Here is a 22,011-nt window from a genome sequence, read left to right on the forward strand (position 1 = left end):
GATGTGTATAAACCCTGGATGACTGTCAGGGGGCGCTGTATTGACGCCACCGTGCAGCCATCTTGGTAATCATCCTCAAGAGTTAAAAATATTTTGGAAGCTATAGAAATGGATTTGTTAATGTCTACATTCGTTTTTGACACTTACAAAAAAAATGAAATACACTTTAATGCATACTTTTAATTTATATTATGTGAGCTAAACATTTTTTTTAAATGGGGAGAGTACTAATGTTACTGTCACCACTACAACAACAAAAATACTTAAATACATGTAATTTTGTCCTTGAAATACTGTAGAATTCCATTCGTTCCTATGGAGGACTGCACCTTCAAGGGAATGCCAATATGGCCGACCGGTGGTTTCAAAGTATTTCATTGGCCAATACATAGCATCAACAGTCCAGGGTTTATTTATGTTAGTCATTGCTCTATCCTATCTAATAATAGATAAGATAGTATTTTTGTTGTGATGTGAGCAAGCAAGTAGTATCAAGTGAATAGCCAATATGTGTTTGTGTCTTCAGTCGCATACGTTTGTAGTGATTTTGTAGGCATTTATATGGAAAATGTTATCTGATCAAAATGTAAGGTCAGATTTCAGTTTTAGTAGCCTTTCCCGTCTGTTGACAAAGAATAAAAGAAAAAAAGATTCGCCCTTTGCCAAGTGTTTTTATTTGTAAATTTTCATTATTCAATTATTTTAAACTGCTTTGAAAAATAGAAAATAAAACGAAACGGCTTGCCTTTGACATCTCTCGCCGTCTGTATATTGTTTAATTGGCAGGCCAAAGCCTCCAATTGCTGCCATCCACCCAACTGTGGGACCAATAGACAGCCGCTTCCGGATTACAACTGCCATGAATGGGCGGCTTTGCTGTAGCAACCCAAGACAGAAGTAGCTACCCAGAAAACGTGTCTCAGCAATGCAAAGCTCCGGGAGTCAAGACACAGCAGAAGCCAGGAAGCAGACTACGCAAACTGGCCCGGTCGACCGTCCTTGAACAGTTCTACTCAATCATGGTGGTGTGTAACAGAAATACATTTGATTTTTATGGGTTCCTAAGTTGTATGGCTGGTCTGGCAATTTTTGTAAGGTTGAGTTGGGTAACACGATGTCTGAATTGCGTGATAGTTCATTGGCTGCTTTATTGACCCCTTTTGTATGTTGACCAATTATTATTCTCCTCTGAAGATGGTAGCAAAATGGTCGCCAATTGGAGTTCGAGTCGTCCAATAACTTGCAATGTAATTGGTCATTCACGTATCGTTTGCACTTTTTGTTGTATGTTTGTCCAATCCCTATCGTAAATGTATTTCTGAGTGGCATAATTACCGACCATTTAGGGCCTCGCCGGCTTTGCTGTCGTTGGACGATTGCATTGTTGTAGGCGGGTCTTGAGAAACTAGTGGCGTTTTGTGACGAGATGAAAATGGCGGCGGATGGCCGACTGCCGACTTTATCGGATATTATACATATAAAACTGCGATTTTAAACCAGCGTTCTCTGTCGATTTTAACAGAACTTAATTGTCATTTAATATTACCCGATTTTAATGATTTCCTAAACTCTTTGGGTGGAGTTTTCCAAAAGACAAAACGGAAAGTTCCCTTGGAAATAATAGATTGTTCGCTGTCTGCGGTTGCATTTTAAACTCGGACGTTCGTTTTAGTTTAGCTAACAGTTTGTTGTTCAGCATAAGAAAATGTGTGTGAACTAACGTTACTTGCCGCAAATAACCCAGGACTGGTAACCCCCCCCCCCCCTCACCCCCCTAAAACTAGCCAGACAAGTGTCTAAATTGTATTAATAGTAAGCTACACTCCATAGCTAACTTTAGCTATAACACGCTAAACGCTAGATAATGTACCACACTATAATCCCAAATGCAATATTGGCGCTATAAACACAAACAACAATTTTCTAGTTAATCCCATTCTCTCGGTAGGGTTTTGTTTTGGTGATCGACAACAATGCTTCCCTTTAGTGGGGGATAGCTAGCATCTTTACTATTTCACTAGCTATGTCTTAGTGGTAATTATCTACCGTTAGCTGTAAAAAAATTAATAAACTACGTTACAATGTGTAAACGCTCTTTATTCGTACGGTGTTTTTTAATCAAATCAAAATGTATTAACTTGGCTACGTTTCTGACTGTATTTTAGATTTAGTTTGTCCGATTTGAAGGGCTATTTTAACCCGCAAGTGACAGTAGACATAGCTAATTTCTAGTAGTGTAATGTTTAAGTTAGTTTAGCTCTGTCAAATAAAGTCAAACTACATTTCCAATCACGAGCTAGTTGTAGTGTTCAGTAGCTTGACAGCGCAGTCAGGCACCCACGTGTATCGGCGAACCGCCTACCAAAGCAGTCCACTGTCTCAAGTGAAAGTCATTAAACATGGAAGATAAGCGTCGACCACGATTCAGCAAGCGACTGGTAAGTAACAAGTTGGCCCAGCGTTATTTCAATGTCTCCCTGTTTTGTCTGTAGTAAGAGTTCTTAGCTAACGTTACTTTAGACGGTGATGAACGATCTGAAATGGCATGGACTACCGATAGTTACTAACTATATTGAAAGGTGCGTAGTATGGATATTTAATTATTTGTTGTGTTTTTAAACTATGCATGTGGATTGAGATGTTGGGATTATAAAGACAGAGAGGAAGTGAGTTATAACCTTACTAGTCTACGTTTCAAATCCAATACCTCATCATTTAGGTTATGGGAATAACTGTGGTGTTTTTTCCCCCCTAAGTAACAATTTAATTTGTTTCCAATACCAAAAAGCTGAGAAGTTTGTCTCTGACTTGTCTTGCTTGATGGTGTCATGTAGTCCAGATTGGCACTCTTGACTGTAATTTGAGAGAGCACGGAAAACAGGCTCTTTGGTCAAAAGTGGTGCATTATAAAGGGAAGCGGGTGTCATTTTAAGAGGAGCCAGGTTCATTGTTTGGGGGGTTAAACCCTGCCAGGAGTGTGCATCATGTCAGTCGCGCCAAAACATTGTAAAAGCAAACCCGAGCAGAAGACATTTGGTTAAAGAGGACCGGATCAACTATGTCTGGAGCAGTGAACATGGTTGGGTTGGGCAATGGCTGGGATTAGTGTCAGATCTAGCTAAATCCTTGAAAAGGAACATTGCACATTTGTTACATGGTGCATTTTTGATTGAGGGTCCAACATGTCAGATAAGATTATTGATTGATATGTTTGAGGTGAGTAGTCTTTTATTTTTTTGTATTTGATTGTAATTGCATTTCTGGTTTGTTCTGGGTATCAGAAGCCAGATACCTTGGCTTCCTATCCTTGGCTTCACGCCTGTTGAGCAAATTTGAATGTGTACTGCAGGGTGAAATTGGGTGACTAGGGTCTCAGCCTACCTGACTGTGCAGAATCTGGATAGTTACAGGTGAGGTGACACAAAGGCTTTTACTAGACAATGGACCGTGGACATTATGTTTATAGTATACAATGGTGTGTGTGTGTGTTGTGATTGTTAAAGTTGAGTTTCAGACGATAGTCACGTTTGTGGGAGTATAAGCAGAACATGTATCGCTCAGAGCAGTAGCCAGGCAGCATCACTCCTCTGATGCAGAGATAAAGTTTTATCAATTATGAGTAGGATGAGATTTAGGCAGTAGTGGTCAGTTCTACATCTCTTAGTCTCTGGTCTGTTAGGGAGAGGGAGGGAGCTCTTTTTCTTTGCCTGTACTTTGAGCCATGCATCTCCAGAAGGCATATTGCATGCAGTACAACAGTGTAAGTGATGAAACAGGAGAAGTGGATTGGAGGGGAGGATGTGTGTGAGTGGAGAGGACACTGTGGTGAGAGCACACTGTCTGCTCTGTGTGAAGAGAGAGAAGTTACTGGAGAGGCTGGCTGCCTGACTGGCCATGTGAGCAGAAATGCGGATGGAGATGATGATGATGATGATGATATGGGGGGGGGGGCACTGCAGAGGCGAAAGGATGACAGAGCTGGATAGACCGCAGGCCTTTTTTTCACTCTAAAAAGAGAGGCGGGGGGAGCGGAGGATTGTGAACAGAGATGCTGCTGCACTACGCCGGGGATGAAGGGATGTGGGAAAAGAAGAAGAAAGATAAAGAGAGGAAGAGGGATGTAATGGTGACACTGAAGGTGCGAGGTGTGTCGAATCTCTCCATCCCACAGGATTCCCCAAGGCGCACTGCAAGAGAGGGAAAGGGCAAGAGAAATGTAATACAATTGGGATGAAAAAGAGGATACTGGATTGCTGCAGTGAGGGGGAGAGAGAGCATCTGTAACCCTGCTTGTACTGGCTCTGAGATCCACCGTCTCTTGGCGATGATCTTTGATAATAAACATGGACAATGCGGTTAGATACTGAGTCGGCCCTTACCCACTGTGGTTGCTCAGGCGTCGTGGTGTGATTGTGTAGCTCAGGGTCGTCCATTGTTTCTTCAGTAGCTGAGTGAGTGGGCGGCCTGGAGACCCAGGATCTAGACAGGGGCCCTGGCTGTTTGCCGTTCCCCAGCCAAGGCATCTCCCAGACGGATCCCTCCCGCACCCCTCCAGACTGTTTCTCTCTCTAGAGTTTGTCGTCATACAAGCCAAATTCCCGCCTTGGGAATACTAGGTGGAGCTGGACACTGCGGTGTATGTGTGTGTGTGACCAGCAGCTGGTCTGTGTGATGTCTCCGTTAAAGGTGGTTGGTTTCGCCGGGTGCTGTGGCAGCGTAGTGCGTCGCTGTCTGTGTCTCCAATGGCAGTCTATTCCCTACGTAGTGCACTATCTAGGGAGCCATTTGGGTACACGTAGCCACTGTCCGCTGTACTGGGCACCGGCCCAGGGGAGCACAGACGGACTGGCGCACTGCATTACACCGCTCGCTGCAATTCACTGCAATGCCGTTGTGTTTGTCTCCTCTACCAAACCGCCTGAATGGAACAAAGCTCTCTCGTCAAACCTGGCTTAAAGATGGATAATGGACTTTGAATTTACTGGGCCAGGGTTGTCTTTTTGAAGGGTTGGGCTGCCCGGAGCCAAGGAGGATTGCGGCGGCTGGCAGATGGGCAGTGAGATATTGGAGGTAGGGCAGGTGCCTCGTGCTGCATCTGGTGTCACTGATTTGGCTGCTACAGCGGTGGATACTAGTGCTGCTTAATGTCCTGCTGTGGAGTGGCATTGGCTTGTGGCTGACCGGTGGACAATACAGCGAGGTCGTTTCACATTGTGCGGTGTTTGCAAGGAGTTGTGTGTGTTTCATGTTCAGGCTGAAGATGTTTAGAGGTGTGTGTGTTCAGGGCCGGCTGAGGATGTTTTAGATGTGTGTGTGTGTGAGACGGGCGGAGAGATTGCATTCTCCGACATCTCTTATTGTTGTCACTGAGCTCTGGGCTGCTGGACCCCCCCCCCCCCTCCCTCCCTGGGTCAGCTGGTGCATTGCTATGGCAACCCTGGCCCACTCCCTGGTCCACTTTGTGTAGCTGTTAGTGATGCTGCTAATGATAACCATCTGCTGGTAGATGGAAAGGCTTTCTGAAAAATCTTCTCAGTTAAATGTTAACTAAAAAGTAGCCTCTGCCTTTCTGGCAGAATGATATCATGATTATTTGCGTCAATCCAATAGCCATTTGTTTTTGCAGACTCTGCAATCACATGAGCGCCACAGAAACATGTTAACCAAAGGGCACTTGCTTTAAAGGGTAACTACACCCATAATTGAAAATGTCTTTGATTTTTCCAAGACTGCAAAAGTAGTCTCCTGATGTGGTGTATCCATTGTTGTGCACTTAGAACATTAAATGTTGTATTTCTTAAAAATACAGAAAATAAATGTTTAACAGAAACATGGAAAAACAAAACGGAGAAAATTGAATTGGGGGGGGGGGGGATTATGTGGATTCAGGCCAAAAAATAATCATTTTATGGGGGGCTACATGTCAGCCAGATTGCTTTTATTTTATTACCTACCTAGGTTTTTTGAGAAGTCCCCTTTGAACTCACCATGCTTTTTTAATCATTGAAGCTGTCAACCCAATGCAAGGCAGTGAGAATGGATGGACACTAAAAGGGGGTTTACTATAACCTAGCATGTGTTCTTGAGGATGATGAGTGGGGGTGGACATTGGATAACTAGATGATTTTTTTGCTCATATTTATCCAAATTTTATGTGTCCTCTTGAACTTGCGTTGCCGGCTGCTTTACAAACTTAAAATCTATGGACTTCTACCTAATATCTTATAAACCTAGGTGGGAATTTCATTGGGCTTTACATTTTCTAGATGGTTAGATTGGAACAACAACCAGTTAGCCTGGCAATTGTTGTCCAGGAGTGTAAAGATGGAGGAGCACCACCGTCAATGAAGCATCAAGCTTTTCAGCTGACAGATAGAGGTGGTGAAAAAGTAGTGGGGATGGGGGACATTTTTGAGCAGGGGGAAGGGGCATGGTCCTTGAGTTAGGTTTAGGGGAGGGGGGGGGGGGGGGATTATCCTTCTATCTGTTCTGCCCTTGAAGCACTGGGTAAAGAAAGGTTCCAGTTACCCCCCCTCCCTTCCCCCTGTTCTTTCTCTCCCTCTCTTTATCCCCTGATCTCTGAGAGAAGGGAGAGTCGGTGTGAGGGGAAATTAATGATGGGCTACATTAGAGAATTGATACCCTAGCCTGAACATCAATGTACTATGTGTGTGTTCTGTGTTGATATGGGTTTGTGTGGGTATGTTCATTCTTCCTTGCCTTAGTGCGTGTTGCTGTTTTGAGACTTCAATCTCTTGGCACGAGAGCAGGTTTCTTTTTGTAGGAGGGAGCAGCAGGTAACTGTGTGGGAGCGTTGTTAACACAGCCAAACGCTGCTGTCTTTAAGTAGCGTTACATTTGACAGAAATACCTTAAAGAACCTAGAAGTATTAAGCCTAACTATTAAAAAGTACAGTAAATACCCTAAAATAGTGCTCGATGGGATTTAAAGGGTATACAGCTGCTGAACACATTGAGGTAAATCTCTGCTCTTTATTCCCTCTTCCTCACATTCCTCTTTCCTATTCTATTTTGCTCCCCCTCTTACCTCTTCCTCCTCTCTTTTCTCTTCCCCCTCCTCACTCCAGCGGTCGGGCACGAGGCGGCGCTACCATGACGATGGGATCTCGGACGACGAGATCGAGGGGAAGAGGACCTTTGACCTGGAGGAGAAGTTGAGGAGCGAAAGGTTCACCTCAGACAGGGTGAAACGCATGGAGGGAAAAGGTCAGTGTTGGGGGTCATCGTAATCCTAAATCTATATGTCCTTCTACAGTGGAGGGTTTGGATTTGGCTAAATATTGGAGACATTGGCTGCGTCTGAAATTGCACCCTATTCCCTATATAATGCACTTCTTTTACATTTACATTTAAGTCATTTAGCAGACGCTCTTATCCAGAGCGACTTACAAATTGGTGCATTCACCTTTTGACAGTAGTAGTATGCTATAGGGTTACAAACTTGAGTAGCTTATATGATTCCTGTTTAGTTTATGGAATATCGTGTGTGTGTGTGGTTTTTCCAGACCTCACGTTTGAGTACATCCAAAGAGGTGGGTTGAGGGACCCGATCATCTTTGAGAAGCCAGACGGACTGGGCATCAAGTACGTCCTCCTTTTCCCCCTCCAAACTCTGTTGGAAACGCACTCGCTTTATTCTCTCTGGGGCGATTAGAATGGCTGAAATTGCATTAAAGTTTGTAATGAGTAATATGTAATGAGTAATATGTAACCCCGGTTTGTTGTGTTCTCTAAAGGATGCCAGATCCAGACTTCAGTGTGAACGACGTCAAGATATTTGTCGGTAAGATTCCCTCCAGTGTTTCTATCCAAACACGCCTCTTCCCCTTTTCCAATTTCTCTCCTTCACCCACCCTTTTTCTCCAATTTCTCTCCTTCACCCACACTCTATTTTAATGCTAACTCTTCCTCCATTTCTTTTGGCTTTTTTAACACTCCCTCATTTACATCTCCTTTATTTCCCTCCCTTCCATTTTTAACACCACAGTCGACCAAACAAGCCTGCAGGCTCTAGTTTGATCTAATAGTGATATGGTCAAGTGCTGCAAAGAAGGACTTAGAAAATCTGCAGCTGGCCCAGAGCAGAGCAGCATGTCTTGACCTTCAATGTACACAGGGGGCTCGTGTCAACCGTCTCTCTCTGCTCAAAGTACAGGAGAGATTGACTGCATCAATTCTTGTGAGAAATAGTGTTAATTTCCAAATTTGTCTGTATAATCATTTTACATATAGCTCTGACAGGCGTACTTACCCACCAGACATGCCACCAGGGGTCTCTTCAGTCCCCAAATTGAGAAGCAATTCAAGGCAACGCACAGTATTCTATAGAGCCATTATTTCACGGAACACCCATCTCAAATGACTCAAGAAAACTGCAAAAAACTGTGCTTCAAAACAACACCTCACAGAACAAGGCCTCTCCCCATCTGACCTAATTAACTGATAGCCAGTATTCAGACCCCTTCACTTTTTATCACGTTACAGCCGTATTCTAAAATTGATCAAATACCCCACAATGAAAAAGCAAAAACATGTTTTTATGCATTTTTGCCTAAAAATAAATATGGGTATGACACGCTACAAGCTTGGCACACCTGTATTTGAGTTTCTCCCATTGTTCTCTGCAGATCCTCTCAAGCTCTGTCAGGTTAGATGGGGAGCATCGCTGCACAGCTATTTTCAGGTCTCTCCAGAGATGTTCGATCGGGTTCCAACCCGGGCTGTGGCTGGGCCACTCTAGGATATGCAGAGACTTGTCCCGAAGCCACTCCGGTGTCTTGGCTGTGTGCTTAAGGTCGTTGTCCTGTTGGAAGGTGAACCTTCACTCCAGTCTGAGGACTTGAGCGCTCTGGAGCAGGTTTTCATCAAGGTTCTCTGTACTTTTCTCCATTCATCTTTCCCTCGATCCTGACTAGTCAGTCTCCTAGTCCCTGCCGTTGAAAAACATCCCCACAGCGTGATGCTGCCACCACCATTCTTCACCGTAGGGATGGTGCCAGGTTTCTTCCAGACATGACGCTTGGCATTCAGGCCAAAGAGTTCAATCTTGGTTTCATCAGAGCAGAGAATCTTGTTTCCCATGGTCTGAGAGTCCTTTAGGTGCTTTTTGGCAAACTCCAAGCAGGCTGTCATGAGCCTTTTACTGAGGAGTGGTGTCCGTCTAGCCATAAAGGTCTGATTGGTGGAGTGCTGCAGAGATGGTTGTCCTTCTGGAAGATTTTCCCATCTCCACAGAGGAACTCAAGCTCTGTTGGTGACCATTTTGGTTCTTGGTCACCTTCCTGACCAAGGCCCTTTTCCCCCGATTACTCAGTTTGGCCGGGCGGCCAGCTCTAGGAAGAGTCTTGGTGGTTCCTTAATTCTTCCATTTAAGAATGATGGAGGCCACTGTGTTATTGAGGACCTACAATGCTGCAGGAATGTTTTGGTACCCTTCCCCAGATCTGTGCCTCGACGCAATCGGAGCTCTACAGACAATTCCTTCGACCTCATGGCTTGGTTTATGCTCTGACATGCACTGTCGACTGTGCTACCTTTAAATAGACAGGTGTGTGCCTTTCCAAATCATGTCCAATCAATTAATTTACCACAGATGGACTCCAATCAAGTTGTAGAAACAGCTCAAGGATGATCAATGGAAACAGGATGCACCAGAGCTCAATTTCAAATATCTTAGCAAAGGGTCTGAATTCTTATGTAAATTAGGTATTTCTGTTTTTATTTTTAATAAATTAGCAAAAAAAAATCTACAGCTGTTTTTGCTTTGCCGTTATGGGGTATTGTGTGTAGATTTTATCCATTTGTGAATAAGGCTGTAATGTTACAAATAGTGGAAAAGGGCAACGTGTCTGAATAGTTTTAGAATGCACTGTACATGTACGGATGTGTGGGTACCTGTCAGTAGGACCTTTATGTTCTATTCTCGTTTTAAATTGGTGTCGTTCAGTCCTTGAGCTGTTCTTGTCTATTGATGTTCTGTATTATTTCATGTTCAGGAAGAGTTGCTGCTGCTTCAGCAACAGTTAATGGGGATCTCAATAAAATACTAAATAATCTCTTACCTTTTCCTCCTCCTCACCTTTTTGTCTGTCTCCTCTTTCTCTCCTTTGTTCCTCTGTCACCCATCTGTCTGTTCCCCCATCCTCTCTCTCTCCCTCCCTCCTTGGCTCTCCCAGGCAGCAGGCGTATGATTGACGTGATGGATGTGAGCACTCAGAAGGGTATAGAGATGTCTATGGCCCAGTGGCGACGTTACTACGAGACGCCCCCCTCCCAGAGGGACAAACTCTACAACGTCATCAGCCTGGAGTTTAGCCACACCAAACTGGAGAACCTGGTCCAGAGGCCTACATCGGTCAGTCTGATATATATACACATAGGAACGCACGGACACTCTCACACACACCAAGCTCACGAACCTGATCCGGAGGGCAGCGTTTGCCAGTATGAGACACACACACACACACACACAGGCATATTAGCACGCAGACACACAAACACATATCGGCACACACACACACACCCTCCTGTCTGTTCTTACCTCCTCCTGTGTATCCTATCAGGTGGACATCATAGACTGGGTGGACAACATGTGGCCTCGGCACCTGAAGGAGAGACAGAGAGACTCCACCAACTCCATCACAGACATGCAGTACCCCAAAGTGCAGAAGTAAGGCTCAAATGGCACCCCATTCCCTATGTAGTGCACAACTATTGACCAGGGTCTGCAGGCTCCACCAACTCCCATCACAGACATGCAGTACCCCAAAGTGCAGAAGTGAGACCCTCTCCCTCATCAACTGCATTCTCCTTCCCCCTTTTCCCTCCTCCAACATGTGTTCCAGGTACTGTCTAATGAGTGTGCAGGGCTGCTACACGGACTTCCACATTGACTTCGGAGGTTCCTCGGTCTGGTACCACATACTGCGGGGAGGCAAGGTAAGAGCGAACGACTTAATCTCACACTGCACGACTTGGACTCGAGTCTCGACTTAAGACTCGGACCCCTACAACTTGGGACTCGAGTAAGAGCGACTCTTGTTTCCTCTCACTTCTTACCTCTGACCCCTTTGCTTCCTGTCAGGTGTTCTGGCTGATCCCGCCCACGCCTCAGAACCTGGAGCTGTATGAGGACTGGGTGTTGTCAGGGAAACAGGGAGACATCTTCCTGGGAGACAAGGCCCAGGACTGTCAGAGGATAGAGCTGAAGCAGGGCTATACCTTCATGATCCCTTCAGGTACCCACTTAATATGTAGTGAAATCTGGTGTATATGTATTGTAATGTTAAAAAAATAATAATAATGTGTAACTGCCTTATTTTTGCTGAACCTTAGGAAGAGTAGCTGCTGCCTTGGGGATCCATAATAAATACACTTTGAATTGTACTTGTGCTTTGGCACATACAGATATTTAACCGTTTGAACGTCAACCTAGTGTTGTGTGTTCCTGTTTCTAATGTTTATCTTTGTTTGTGTCCTGTCAGGTTGGATCCATGCGGTCTACACTCCAGTGGACACCCTGGTGTTTGGGGGAAACTTCCTCCACAGCTTCAACATCCCCATGCAGCTCAACATCTACAGCATCGAGGACAGGACACGGGTGGGACACACACACACACACACTCTCTCTCTTCCATTTAATCTCTCTTCTAAATGAACTGAATGTTTTTATTCCTGAGCACTCGTAGAAGAGAAGTTCCTATGTATGTCGTGGAAGTTACTAATAAGTTGAACTTGGTGTCTGTGCAGGTACCAGCTAAGTTCCGTTACCCGTTCTACTATGAGATGTGTTGGTACGTGTTGGAGAGATACCTCTTCAGTCTGACCAACACCTCCTACCTCACGCCTGACTTCCAGAAACACTCCCTGGGCATCGGTCAGTGCCAACGCTACCTCCTCTCACTACCCCCTCTGTCTCTCTGTTCTCTCACCCCCTCCCCCCCACCTCTGCTCTCTCACCCCCTCCATCTCTCTCTACACTCTACCTCTACTATTCCAGCTTTACAGCAGGCAGCTCAGCACTTCTCTAACCACCATTACTCTATATTAGGTGGTTACGTTTGAATGACAACACGAGATCTAGAACTTGAGGCGTGCGTTCTCCGTATTACGTGTTAGACTAGAAAACCTTGAATTTCTCTGTGAAGTGTCTTATCTTTCCAGCTCCACCTCTTAATCTCTCCGTCCCTCCCTCCCTCCAGGTCTTACCAGAGACCCCTCCACCTGTGAGTCGGTCAACGGCCACACACAGAAGGAGGATGAAGAGGAGGCTCCCCCGACGCGGGGCTCTAAGCCCGGGGTGAAGGTTCACCTGACGCCCTTTGAGCTGGAGGGGCTGTGGAACCTGCTGGGGAAGCTGGAGTCACTGCCCTCACAGAAGAACTGTGTCCCGGCGGGCATACACAATGCTCCCGCGCTGCTGCACGACATCAGGGTGAGTGCTGAGTGGGTACAGGGTGCCTGGCAGAGTTAAATATCAAAATGGATACACGCATGACTGACTAAGTCACTTTAGATAAAAGCGTCTGCTGAATGGCATGTATTATAAAGTGTGTCTTTTTGTTCATGTATTAACCTTCTTGTCTTCTCTAAGGCCCTGCTGAAGGAGCATGCTAATGACATCCCCAAACTGTCCTACACTGGAAAGCCCATCGTCAAGTGGCCCACTAGGGTGAGAAGGACACACGCCACATTCAGTCACATGCTCATAGTAACTCGTAAACGGGTTCAGTTTGGCCACTGATAAGCGCCTTAATTGGGACGCCAGCGGCTGTACGGTAACATGCTGTACCTGACGTCAGAGCTCAGGTTCTCCGCTTCACAGCTCCTGACAGCCATTATAAACTCGAGCACCGCACGACAAGAAGTTGACCCCCACCCCTCCTAATTTTTGGGGGGTCTGAGTGAGGACTCTATGTATTTTGAAAGATTAAACATTGAGGATGATAATAAATACCGCTCTGACGTCATACAAGCTAAACACCTGTGAGTCCAAATGTGCACTTCACATTTCCATATAAAACTTGTGTCGTATACAGCGTCAACGCTTTATGATCACTGTTTGACGTACAGTTACAAGATGGCATGGTGTCATACCCTGTTCTGAACTGAATGAGTCTGTTTGTTTATTGTGGAGAACATTTTCGGCGTATCACGCACACGAATGCACTCCTGACTCGGTTCTACGCACACCGAAATTCCGTTTCTCTGGATTGCCGTGTGAAAGCTAAACACTAAGATCGTATTTTAAACAAGTTTTCAAATGATGCCCACTTGACCCAGACAGCAGTTTATAATGAGATGTTTTTGGACAGCGTGAACCACAACAGTAATTGTGTGATGGCGGGGATGCAGGGCTGTGTTCCAAACAAATCAACTACAAGTGTACTTGCTCTAGTTCCTCAACGGCACAGCTAGGAGAGCTAAAAAATGACCTTTTTATAGTTGAAGACTCTTCACATAAAAGTGCATTGAATTTAATAATGTTTTAAATAATGTTACTGGAAGTATACAGATGACAGTAAATGTAAAATGCACATAAAATCAAGTTTAATGTTGGGATTCAATCTTGTCAGGTGAACTGTTGTTCTCAACTTTGGTTGAATCATTTTCCCATAATAACCAATAACAGTTGCTACCATTCTTATTAATTTGCTTTTAATGGTTCTGTAAGAACCATTTCAATGTAGCCCTGTCCATATAGGCCTCTACCCACAAGTGTGAGGAGTTAACGCACGCGTACTGTACATTGTCATAAGACGAGAGCGAATCATGCCAGGTTCTTAGACTGCTCCACACCTCAAACGCTTAAAACCCATCTACTTATCTGACTCCCAAATCAAAGGGTCATTTAATCCACAGAGGGATGCTTTTCCAGACAGAGATTAAGCCTAGTGCTGGACTGTTGCCTGCCTTCGCCCCCCCCCCCCCCCCAAAAAAAATGTTGAATTGACCTTTATCCCATTCATTCTCACCCCCAGCCGTCGTGGTACCAGCCTCCTCCCCCTCCTCCGCCGGTGGCTCGTCCCAAGCTGTCTGCCACGGTGGTGACCCCGCGCCCCCAGAAGCCCGCCTCCTCCATGTCCGTGCTGCGGCGGCGGCGCGTGCGGTGTAAGCGCTGCGAGGCGTGCGTCAGGACGGAGTGCGGGGACTGTAACTTCTGCAGGGACATGAAGAAGTTCGGCGGGCCGGGGAAACTCAAACAGACCTGCGTGCTCCGACAGTGTCTGGCGGTGAGAGAAAGAGGGAGGGGGGTGTGTCTCTGTGTGAGAGAAGGATGGGTGGGGGGGTGGGGGTGTAAGTGTTTGATGTGTGTGTGTGTCTCTGTGTGTGAGAGGGGGGGGGGGGGGGGGGTGTTTGATGTGTGTGTGAGCTGTCTCATTTGTACAGTAGAAGCATTGTCACTTTCTCCCTCCGCTAGCTGTGTGTCACTTACTGCTTGGCTTTGATGCCTGTGTCCTTACTCTTTATCTCTATTTTCCCAGCTAGTATACTGTGTGTGTGTGTGTTTGATTCATTCTGACAGAATATACTAGTCTCAGTGTATTAACTCCTCTGTTTCTCTCTCCTCCAGCCGGGTCTGCCCCTGTCAGTGGTGTGTGAGCTCTGTGGAGAGGGGAACCAGGAGGGAGGAGAGGGGCCAGTCTTCGCCCTCACCCTCATGGAGTGTTCCAACTGTGCCCAGATAGCCCACCCCGCCTGCCTCAAGGTAACCCCCGACACACTCCTCAAACTATACCCTACCTTCAAGTTTCAGCTTCATTTGCCGTAAGTACATCTTACTCACCAGAGCTCTCGCAATCTAATCAGCATTCAAACACACGACCACACAAAGTCACTTGTCTGGTGACATCAGTACAGAGGGAGGTTAAACTCTCCCTCTTTCCTCTTGTTCTCAAACAAAATGCTCTACATATCTCTAACCATCCTTTTCTCCCTCCACCTCTCTCGCTCTCTCTGTCTCTCTAGGTAACAGGGGAGGGTGTGGTGAACACAGATCTGCCCAGCTGCTGGGAGTGTCCCAAATGTGTTCTGGGAATCACCGACACTGAGGTAGACCCTCCTCCTTTATCTACACACTCTCTCACACACACACACATCACTGTGTCCCGGCTAGCTAACGGCCGTGACTCTCTCCCTGTGCTGTGTGTCAGTCTTCGGGTACCGATGATGATGACGACAGCGGGGCGTCCATTGGCCTCGGTGCTGGCGCAAGCCCCCTCTCCCCCGCCGCCCTCTCCTCCTCCCAGGGGCCTCTAGGGGTCTCCATGGAGCCAGGCTCTGCTCCTGGGTTGGGGGATGAGGGCTGGGGCAGGGCGTTACTGCTACACCCAGGGCTGGTTCCCAATCCCCCCTCCTCCTCCTGGTCCTCAGAGGCGCCCCTTCCCTCCCCTGGTCAGCTACTACCACAGCAGCGCGGCCTCAAGCGGGCGGGGAGATGGGCAAGCGGGCGCAGGAAGAGGGTGAGAGGCCTACCGCCGCCACCGTCCTCCCCCCCCCCCGCCCGTTACATCATCATCACGCGCCTACCGCTGCTCTGACTGACGAGGGGAGGGGCTGGGGGAGACGTGGTGCTTTGGGCTCCACAAATACTGGGCGAATGCAGAACCCTTTGCTTTAGGGTTGATATCAGACCTGAGTTATAAGTCATTTCAAATACTTTATCTGTTCTTGTTTTGCGCTTCACTAGCTTAATGTTCCAATAGAATAGTCCCAAAACTGCACATCTTGCATTCCAGGCAAATTTAAAAGTATTTAGAGGTTTTCAGCTATTTGAACCCAGGTCTAGTCGATATGAGACGGTATTTGTGGAGCAGAAAGTCTTTGTAGCCTGAACGACAGCCCAAAGCATGCGGAGGTTTGAGTGAGAGAAACGGCGGCTTGTGATGTGAATGTGCTTGTCTGTGTTCACAGTGCAGCAGGCATTATGTCAACAGAGATGTTACAGTATTCAATGAACAGTGAATTTCTGTTGCATTGATGTTTTTCTTCTTTTTTGATTTCAGGTGAAAGGGGACAAGAATAAAATGTTACACGCGGTAAGTATGCCAGCCAATAAAAATGTATTAAATTAAACCAAAGACTGTTTTTCATTCTTACCCTAACGGATACATCGCTCCCTCGCTCATTTCCTCCCTCCTCTCTCTTTCCAGAAACGCAAGTCTTCTTCGTATCTCGACGGCCGCATCGCCAAGATCTATCGTCGCCGAGACGACGACGATGACTCAGGCAGCGATGATGACGACGACGACGATGAGGATGATGATGATGAGGAAGGCTCCAGGGGCGGAGGAGGCGGCGCGGGGAGGAAGATGTCCGGACCACGCCCTCGCGGCAGTGGCTCCGCCTCTCGAAGAGGCTACGGGACTGGGAGGCGAGGCATTTGGAGAGGCTCCTCCCACAGAGGGGCAGGTCGTGGGAGTGGGCTGGCCCCTCACTCCTCCCTGAAGATGAGGCGTGGCAGAGGGGGGCTGGGGGTGGGGCGAGGGGACAGGGAGGGGGGGCGCAGGGAGAGAGGCGGGAGAGTGCGCCTCCGGGGAGGCACCAGGATGCAGAGACGCAGGGACGAGTCAGAGGACGACGATGATGATGATGACGACGACGATGAAGATGACGACAGCGAGGAAGATCCGCAGCATCACCACCGGCAACGCCGCAGGCGGAGGAGAACGGACGACGAGGAAGACGACGATGAAGACGAGGAAGACAGCTCTGCTCGGGACCTGGAGGGGGAGGATGAGGATGTGGACGAGGATGACGAGGATGAGGAAGACGACGAGAACCAGTCAGACTCCGAACCAGAGCCTCCCGTTCTCCTGGTGTCTGACCTTAACGACGACTTCCTAAACGGCTCGTACCTGACAGTGACCCTACAACGCCCCCCCAGGGCTAAACGCCACCCCGGCTCCATCGTGCCCAAGCTGGAGGCCGCCATGTCTCCCAGAACCCACGGCGGCGGTCCAGGTTACGTCCAGCATAAAACCCTCGGGAAGACGCGGCACAAAAACGGCACGGTCGCCGCCGGCAATGGCCTGGCACAGCCCGCCAAGAATCCAGTGGGCCGGCCGCCTCGTCACCGCATCAACAATCCCCACGGCGACACAGCAGACAGGGAAAGAGAGAGGGACACTGCCTCTCCTTCCTCCTCCGACTCCTCGGCCTCCCCCACCCCTCCTCCCCACTCCTCCCACTCTCCTTCCTCGCTCCTGTCGCTTCCCTCCTTCAAGGATGTAGGAAACGAGAAAGGAGGGGAGAAGGAGGTGTGGGTGGCGGTGTTCCGTTACCTGAGCAGAGCCGAGCTGGCTAGCTGTATGACTGTCTGTAAGGCCTGGTACAAATGGTGAGTCACACCCGTCCCTCTGTTATTAGAGTAAGATTCACAGCCATTAGCATGGCTTGTTTTAGGGATTTTGGGGGGGGGGGGAAGCTTTACAGTTGCATATTTGGATATTATTTTTTGCCGATATATCGCATTAATAATATCGCAATATTATTTTTGAGCTCGTTTTTCCTTTATAGCTTGTTCTCCGTCTTTTTCAAATATGGAGCAAATTTTGTTCTCAGCACTTATTTCCGTGACTGATTTAAAACTCGTTTTCTCATGGCTCTCTGAGCAAAACGCTGAGCAATATGTTTGGAACGTTGAATCGCATTAAAATCACAGTATCGAATCACGTCGCATCGGCACTGAAGTATCGCGATAATATCACATTGCGTTCCCTGGCAATTACCAGCCCTATTTTATTGTTTCTATAGATAAAGGAGTTTATTTCCTGTTTCTGCTTCAACACAGTTTTAGGATTTTTCATCCGATAAAGTTGCATGACTGTCTCCGTAATCTGTGGACGAAAGGACACTTTCTATAGGGCTTCTCCATAAAGCAGTTTTTTTACACCAGAGGATGAGACTGATGTCATTTTTATGGATGGGAAAATACTTAAGCTTTGTTGAACCAGAAACAGGAGACATCCTTTATCTAACGAGACTGTGTCCAGATCCTCATTTCTTTACCCCCCTCTATTGGCTTCCCCCTCTCCTTTCTTGCCCTCTCCCTCCCTCTCTCTCCTCTCTGTAGGAGTTGTGACAAGCGTCTGTGGAGTGGTGTGGATGTATCGCGTTGTCCCTCTCTCTCCTCCCAGGCCCTGCAGGGCATCATCAAACGTCAGCCCACCTCCCTGGACCTCTCCTGGACCCCCGTGTCCAAGAAACAGATCACCCTGCTCATACACCGCCTGCCAGGTAGGACACACACACACACCTCAACCCTGCTGCCTGTCCGACACACACACACACACCTCAACCCCGCTGCCTGTCCGACACACACACACACACACACCTCAACCCCGCTGCCTGTCCGACACACACACACACACACCTCAACCCTTCTGCCTGTCCGAGACACACACACACACACCTCAACCCTGCTGCCTGTCCGACACACACACACACACCTCAACATTGCAAGATGAATTAATCTCCCCCCCCCCTCTCCTCTCTCAGGTCTGAAGGAGTTGATGATAGCAGGTTGCTCCTGGTCGTCCATGTCAGCCCTGTCCACCCCCAGCCTGCCGTGCCTCCGTACCCTGGACCTGCGCTGGGCAGAGGGGGTCAAAGACACCCAGATCAGGGACCTGGTCACACCACCAGGTCAATAGTAACTGAGGTGTTAGGGGTGTAAGGAGTTACATCTCTCTCTCCTTTTCCTACAGGCTGTTATAACTGCAGCAGGCCACTGGTTTGTGGGAGTGTGTGTGTTTTTGACTGTAGTGGTTTCTTTGGGGAATTATCTAGCTGCCCCTGTGATAAATTCATCTAGTGTTTTAGGTGGTTGGGTTGGCAAGTATTTGTATTGAATGGTGTGTGTGTGTGTTACAGTACGTATCTAACCCCTCTCTCCTTGCAGGTTGTGACAGTCGGTCTCGGCTGCGTGGCTGTGTGGTGCTGCGTCTAGCTGGCCTGGACATAAGTGACTCCACCCTGAGGCTGATTCTCCGTCACATGCCCCTGCTAGAGAGGCTGGACCTGGCCCACTGCAGAGACCTCACTGACCAGTCCATCTGCCTGCTCACCGCCGCCGGCACACACACACGTAACACACTCACGGAGATCAACCTCGCAGGTAGGCGCACGCATACACACACATCCCATGAAATGCATAGAGATTAACCTTGGAGGAACACACACATATTGCAATCCCTGAGATCAACCTCGCAAGTACACCAACACATTTCCTTCATACAGGTTGTACTCCTCTACCTGTGTCTAAGCCCTCCTCCCCCCCCTCCTCCCCCAGGCTGTAACAAGCTGACGGACGGCTGTCTGGCGTACCTGAAGAGGGCGTCTGGCCTGGCGCTGCTGGACCTGCGGGGCTGTAAAGGTGTGACGCGGCAGGGCTGCGAGGGCTTCATCTCGGACCTCTCTCACTGCGTCCTGTTCTGTATGACGGAGGAGAAACTCATCCAGAGGATATCGTAAAACCGACGCCCCCCCTCGTTCGTACCCCTACGCAAGGGGCACACAGAGACCCCACACCAGCCAGGGGGGAGAGAGGGGGAGCAGCAAACACCCCTCCCCCGAAACGGAGAACAAGCGCTCCAGAAAAAAAGGAGGGCGAGCAAAAGAAAAAGATGTAAAGATGTTCGCACTCCTCACTACGGGTGATAGGAAGACATGGAGGGGTGGTGGAAGGAGAGGGTAGAATGTGCTGTTGCAGCGTCATGTGTTTATTAGGCGGGTTAGGAGTTCTGAATAGCACAGACACTTGTTAGTGTTGTTCACGCTACATGGCTGAAAATGGGAACCCTATGGATTGAATGTGGGTGTTTGTAAGATGTGGTCCCACAAAGCCGTAGAGTGAATCAGGGTTTAGATTTCATAGGGGGTTGAGAGGGAAGGGGACTGGAGGAGGGGACTGGAGAAGACTCCGACGTGACTGGTATCCCACTAGGTCCAGACTCTATGCTGAACTTTCCATGGACTCCTTGGGAAACCGAGCCGTCGGGATGATTAAATGCGAACGGGTGCCAAACCTGTCCTAGAACCCCCCCGCCCCGCTGTCCCTCCTTCTTTTCGCACCATCCTCACCCCTCTCTGTTTGATACGCTCACAGCCGTGAGGTTTTTTTGGGATGAAAACCGTACTGTATCGCTCATTAGTTTGCGTCCCAAATGGAGCCCTAGTCAAAAGTAGTACACTATATAGGGAATAGGGTGCTATTTGGGACATACATAGTCTCTCTTCAGTTTTACTTGACTCCCTTTCTCACTACCAGCCACTACAGGTCTTAACGTTATAGTCTTTGAATTCCCTCATTTGACAGAATATTTTCCTCCTCCTGTCGTGTTCATCTCTTTCCTTTCTGTGTCTTTTTAGAGGTGTAACGTTTTGTTCATCCCTCTCTCTATCCCCCATAATGTTATTGTTAGTGTTGAACCAGAGGGCTCGTGGGTTGCGTCCCAAATGTCACCCTATTCCCAATATAGTGCACTACTTTTGAAAAAGAAGTGCACTATATAGAGAATAGGATACCATTTGGGCTGCAACCTTTATCTTGGTGAATTGTGTTGGTTGCCCTACTGCAGTTGCTCAATGGGACTGGAACATGCCTGTAGCATTGCAATCAATGATATAAATATTTTCTGAAATGTTTTGCAGAAATTCTTTTTTTTTTTTCATTTGTGGTTTTTACAAGAAAAAAAGAGAAATAAAACAAGAAAAATCTTCAATGAATAGTGTGCGCGCACGTCTTGATTTAAATGAAATGGAGGTCAGTAGCCATATACAGTACCATTTAAAAGTTGGTACTGTATAAAAGTTGGTAACCACTCATTCAAGGGTTTTTCTTTATTTTTTTACTATTTTCTACATTGTAGAATAATCAACTATGAAATAACACACATGGAATCATGTAGTAACCAAAAAAGTGTTAAACAGATTTTAGATGGAAAGTAGCCACCCTTTGCCTTGATGACAGCTTTTCCAACAGTCTTGAAGGAGTTCCCACATATGCTGAGCACTTGTTGGCTGCTTTTCCTTCACTCTGCGGTCCAACTCATCCCAAACCATCTCTATTGGGTTGAGGTCGGGTGATTGTGGAAGCCAAGTCATCTGATGCAGCACTCCATCACTCTAAAATGGTCCTTACTCAGTCTGGAGGTGTGTTGTTGGGTCATTGTCCTGTTGAAAAACAAATGATAGACCCACTAAGCGCAAACCAGATGGGATGGCGTTATTGCTGCAGAATGCTGTGGTAGCCATGCTGGTTAAGTGTGCCTTTTTTGAATTCTAAATAAATCAGTGTCACCAGCAAAGCACCATCACACCACCTCCTCCATGCTTCATGGTGGGAACCACACATACGGAGATCATCCGTTCACCTACTCTGCGTCTCACAAAGACACAGCGATTGGAACAACAAATCTCAAATTTGGACTCATCAGACCTAAGGACAGATTTCCTCCGCTCTATTGTCCATCGTGTTTCTTGGCCCAAGCAAGTCTTCTTATTGGTGTCCTTTTAGTAGTGGTTTCTTTGCAGCAATTCGACCATGAAGGCCTGATCCACAGTCTCCTCTGAACAGTTGATATTGATGTGTCTCTTACTTGAACTCTGAAGCATTTATTTGGGCTGCAATTTCTTAGGCTGGTAACTCTAATGACCTTATCCTCTGCAGCAGAGGTATCTCTGGGTCTTCCTTTCCTGTGGTGGTCCTCATGAGAGCCAGTTTCATCACAGCGCTTGATGGTTTTTGCGACTGCACTTGAAGAAACGTTCAAAGTTCTTGAATTGTTCCAGAGTGACTGACCTTTCATGTCTTAAAGTAATGGACTGTCGTTTCTCTTTGCTTACTTGAGCTGTTCTTGCCATAATATACCACCCCTACCTTGTCACAACACAACTGATTGGCTCAAACGCATTAAGCAAAGAAATCACACAAATTAACTTTTAAAAAGGCACTCATGTTAATTGAAATGCATTCCAGGTGACTACCTC

General features: G+C 47.3%; 1 protein-coding gene across 7 annotated transcripts; it reads left to right on the plus strand.

The window, feature by feature from the left end:
• The first annotated feature begins 843 nt into the window (after positions 1–843).
• On the plus strand, positions 844–20,748 carry LOC129841340 (lysine-specific demethylase 2A-like). Of its 7 annotated transcripts, none has more exons than XM_055909564.1 (22): positions 844–1,025; positions 7,089–7,227; positions 7,527–7,605; positions 7,758–7,804; positions 10,197–10,375; positions 10,584–10,690; positions 10,866–10,959; positions 11,105–11,258; positions 11,505–11,620; positions 11,770–11,896; positions 12,222–12,454; positions 12,614–12,691; positions 14,001–14,252; positions 14,594–14,728; positions 14,989–15,072; positions 15,174–15,482; positions 16,026–16,058; positions 16,173–17,359; positions 18,095–18,258; positions 18,520–18,666; positions 18,923–19,138; positions 19,313–20,748. In XM_055909564.1, the coding sequence occupies exons 1-22, from the start codon at positions 864–866 to the stop codon at positions 19,492–19,494; spliced, it is 4,224 nt and encodes a 1,407-aa protein (XP_055765539.1). In that variant the 5' UTR covers positions 844–863; the 3' UTR covers positions 19,495–20,748. The 7 variants fall into 7 exon arrangements, with proteins under 7 accessions (XP_055765539.1, XP_055765544.1, XP_055765541.1 ...); XM_055909566.1 differs by lacking the exon at positions 844–1,025 and adding an exon at positions 1,403–2,438; XM_055909565.1 differs by lacking the exon at positions 844–1,025 and adding an exon at positions 3,799–4,138.
• Positions 20,749–22,011: the final 1,263 nt, after the last annotated feature.

Source organism: Salvelinus fontinalis, chromosome 42 (genome assembly GCF_029448725.1).
Source record: "Salvelinus fontinalis isolate EN_2023a chromosome 42, ASM2944872v1, whole genome shotgun sequence".
NCBI classification, from domain to species: Eukaryota; Metazoa; Chordata; class Actinopteri; order Salmoniformes; family Salmonidae; genus Salvelinus; species Salvelinus fontinalis.

What these genes read in the sequence shown, in the direction of transcription:
- LOC129841340 (XM_055909564.1), top strand. Translation starts at nt 864, where the DNA reads ATGGGCGGCTTTGCTGTAGCAACCCAAGACAGAAGTAGCTACCCAGAA. An exon ending in GAAACACTCCCTGGGCATCG is followed by an intron (nt 11,897 to 12,221) that starts GTCAGTGCCAAC and finishes CCCTCCCTCCAG; the next exon opens with GTCTTACCAGAGACCCCTCC. An exon ending in GCTCATACACCGCCTGCCAG is followed by an intron (nt 18,259 to 18,519) that starts GTAGGACACACA and finishes CTCCTCTCTCAG; the next exon opens with GTCTGAAGGAGTTGATGATA.